This window comes from Guillardia theta (genome assembly GCF_000315625.1).
Source record: "Guillardia theta CCMP2712 unplaced genomic scaffold GUITHscaffold_143, whole genome shotgun sequence".
In the NCBI taxonomy this organism is placed as follows: Eukaryota; class Cryptophyceae; order Pyrenomonadales; family Geminigeraceae; genus Guillardia; species Guillardia theta.
The window spans coordinates 74,724-76,932 of NW_005434531.1; the positions used below are offsets into that span (position 1 = coordinate 74,724).

The 2,209-nt window shown below is 55.9% G+C and overlaps 1 protein-coding gene across 1 annotated transcript; it reads left to right on the forward strand.

Moving 5' to 3' along the window:
• Positions 1-37: 37 nt before the first annotated feature.
• On the forward strand, positions 38-1,824 carry GUITHDRAFT_147151 (hypothetical protein; the record flags this gene model as incomplete). The annotated part of the gene is made up of 7 exons (XM_005821464.1): positions 38-125; positions 264-760; positions 819-866; positions 916-1,053; positions 1,331-1,489; positions 1,603-1,692; positions 1,738-1,824. 7 exons carry the CDS (start codon positions 38-40, stop codon positions 1,822-1,824), a joined length of 1,107 nt encoding a protein of 368 aa, XP_005821521.1.
• Positions 1,825-2,209: the final 385 nt, after the last annotated feature.

Below are 2,209 nucleotides of genomic sequence, written 5' to 3' on the forward strand. Positions count from 1 at the left end.
GTGGTTCAAGTCTAGGAGATTCAGAAGAGTGGATGGAATGGAGGGTGGAATGGAACTAGTGCTAGGAAATCATCTTGTCAAGTTAAGGACGAGGACCAAGTTGAGAAAGTCAAGGGTGGCAGAAGGTATGATACCAACGTCTCGATTAGTGTGAAGCATATGCTGTGAGATTGAGAGAAGTTCATTACGTCGCTGCTATATGATCTGAGCGCTCTCCTCTAGTGTTTATGGTGACTTGGTTTGTGGATAATGGTCTTTGGCAGGTCAAGTTCCTCGTCTCTTGGCCAGCAAGCACTGTGAGAGGCTCTCTAGGGGCTCGTTCATAGCCATGGTAGCGCACCATGGGAGCAGCAGGGCGGAGCAGGAAGAGTCCACGTACGGCGTCTTCGAACCGGAAGCGTCGGGAGCGCCATGGAGGAAGAGCTCGTCGAGCAGGCTCATCATGGCGGTGATGGCGTTGGGACTGTGTGGTATGATCGTCGTGGGCATGATCCTGCATGCGCCATACCTGCAGACGTCACTGCTCGGGGGGTCTGTTGACTTGTTCGACGTCTCAGCGGCGGACAGGCACAGGGCGAGGGGGCAGGCGGTGGAGATGTCGCTTGCTGACGTGCCTGAAGAGGGCCAGCACGTTGTGCACCTCAATGTTCCTCTCAAGGATGTGACTGGCTTGCGAGTTGGGTCGACGATGAAGGGGAAGACGGCGATGCTGGCATCGGGCGGTACTACTCCTATCAATGTCAAGGATTTCACCGGCAAGGTTGGTGGAGAACTCGTTGCCCATGGGCAGGAGGCAGGAGGCTGACGGTTGTGCACAGGTCCGATCGTTGCAGATGATCACAGTGCAAGGAAAGATTCAATCAGACGTAAGTTGCTTAAAGGATAAGGGCTGACGAGGCTGATTCTTGTGGGCAGGTGCTGGGGGAGCCGGACGAGGGAGTTGTGTCAGTGAAGCTGCTGACTGATCAGTACGTCGCTCCTGGTACGACAGTGACGGGGATGGTGGCGGGCAAAGTGTTCAAGGGAGTCGTTACTAAGGCCCCTTCTCTTGAGGTACAGTCCTTCTCCTGCGCACTTCTTCTGTCTGCCTCCCGCTTCTCGACCTCTCCCTACTTCCCCCCAGTGTGTTTATCTTAATGCTGCCCCCTTGGTTCTCCCTCCTCCCTCCTCCCTCCTCCCTCCTCCCTCCTCCCTCCTCCCTCCTCCCTCCTCCCTCCTCCCTCCTCCCTCCCTCCCAACGTTTCTTTCCTCCTGTTCTTCTGTCGTCCTATCCTCCATCTGCTCCTTCAACCTGCTGCTACTGCTGCTGCTGCTGCTCATGGATCTACAGAACCGCCTGGACGAGGCTGAGAAGCGGATGCGAGAAATGGCTCCTCCTGTCTGCGACGAGATCTGCAAGCTCGAGAAGGAGATCGAGAAGACGCAGAGGAGGATCAAAGACTACAAGGACTCGCGGCATCTCCGCAAGGAAGCAGACGCGCTGGAGAAGGTGAGGAGAGGGAAATCCCATTGGGAGGGGGGGGGAAGCGGGGGATGGAGAAGGAGGAGGAGGAGGAGGAGGAGGAGGAGGAGGAGGAGTTCGATGGTTGATGGTTGAAACAGCGGATGGATGCGCTGGAGAAGCCGCGTCCTCCTCCTGAGACGGTTGCGATCCTGGGGAACTGGGCTGGTTTCAAGTTCGAACTGCCTGATGTGAGGTAGAGATGTGAGGTTGGCGTTACATTGACCCTGTCTCAGGGTCCAGACACTTACGTACCGCGTCTGGAGAACATTGCGGATAGGATGGACAGCATCCCAAAAGGTGAGGATAAGGAAGTGCTGTGAGGGGGTGAAGAAGGAGCATGAGGAGGAGGAAAGGAGGTGGAGGGAGGGAGGGCAGACGATGGAGTCCAGCTGAAGTCCAACTACAGGATACGCTGTTGCCTTCCAAGATGTTTACAACACGACACGGAAACTGGAGAAGAAGCTTGACGAGGTCGAAGGATTGAAAACCACACAAGAGAGGATGAACCTCCTCCGCCACGAGCTCTCCGAGGTCCCGCACCTCCTCCTCCTCCTCCTCCTCCTCCTCCTCCTCGTACTTCTTCTTCTTCTTCTTCTCTGTTGATGCTGATGGTGTTAGTAATGGTAATGCGACGAGGCAGGATCGCTCGTAGTGTGCTACGACTGTGGTGGTGTGATGGCGGTGTCACCTCTGCTTCTTCCTCGT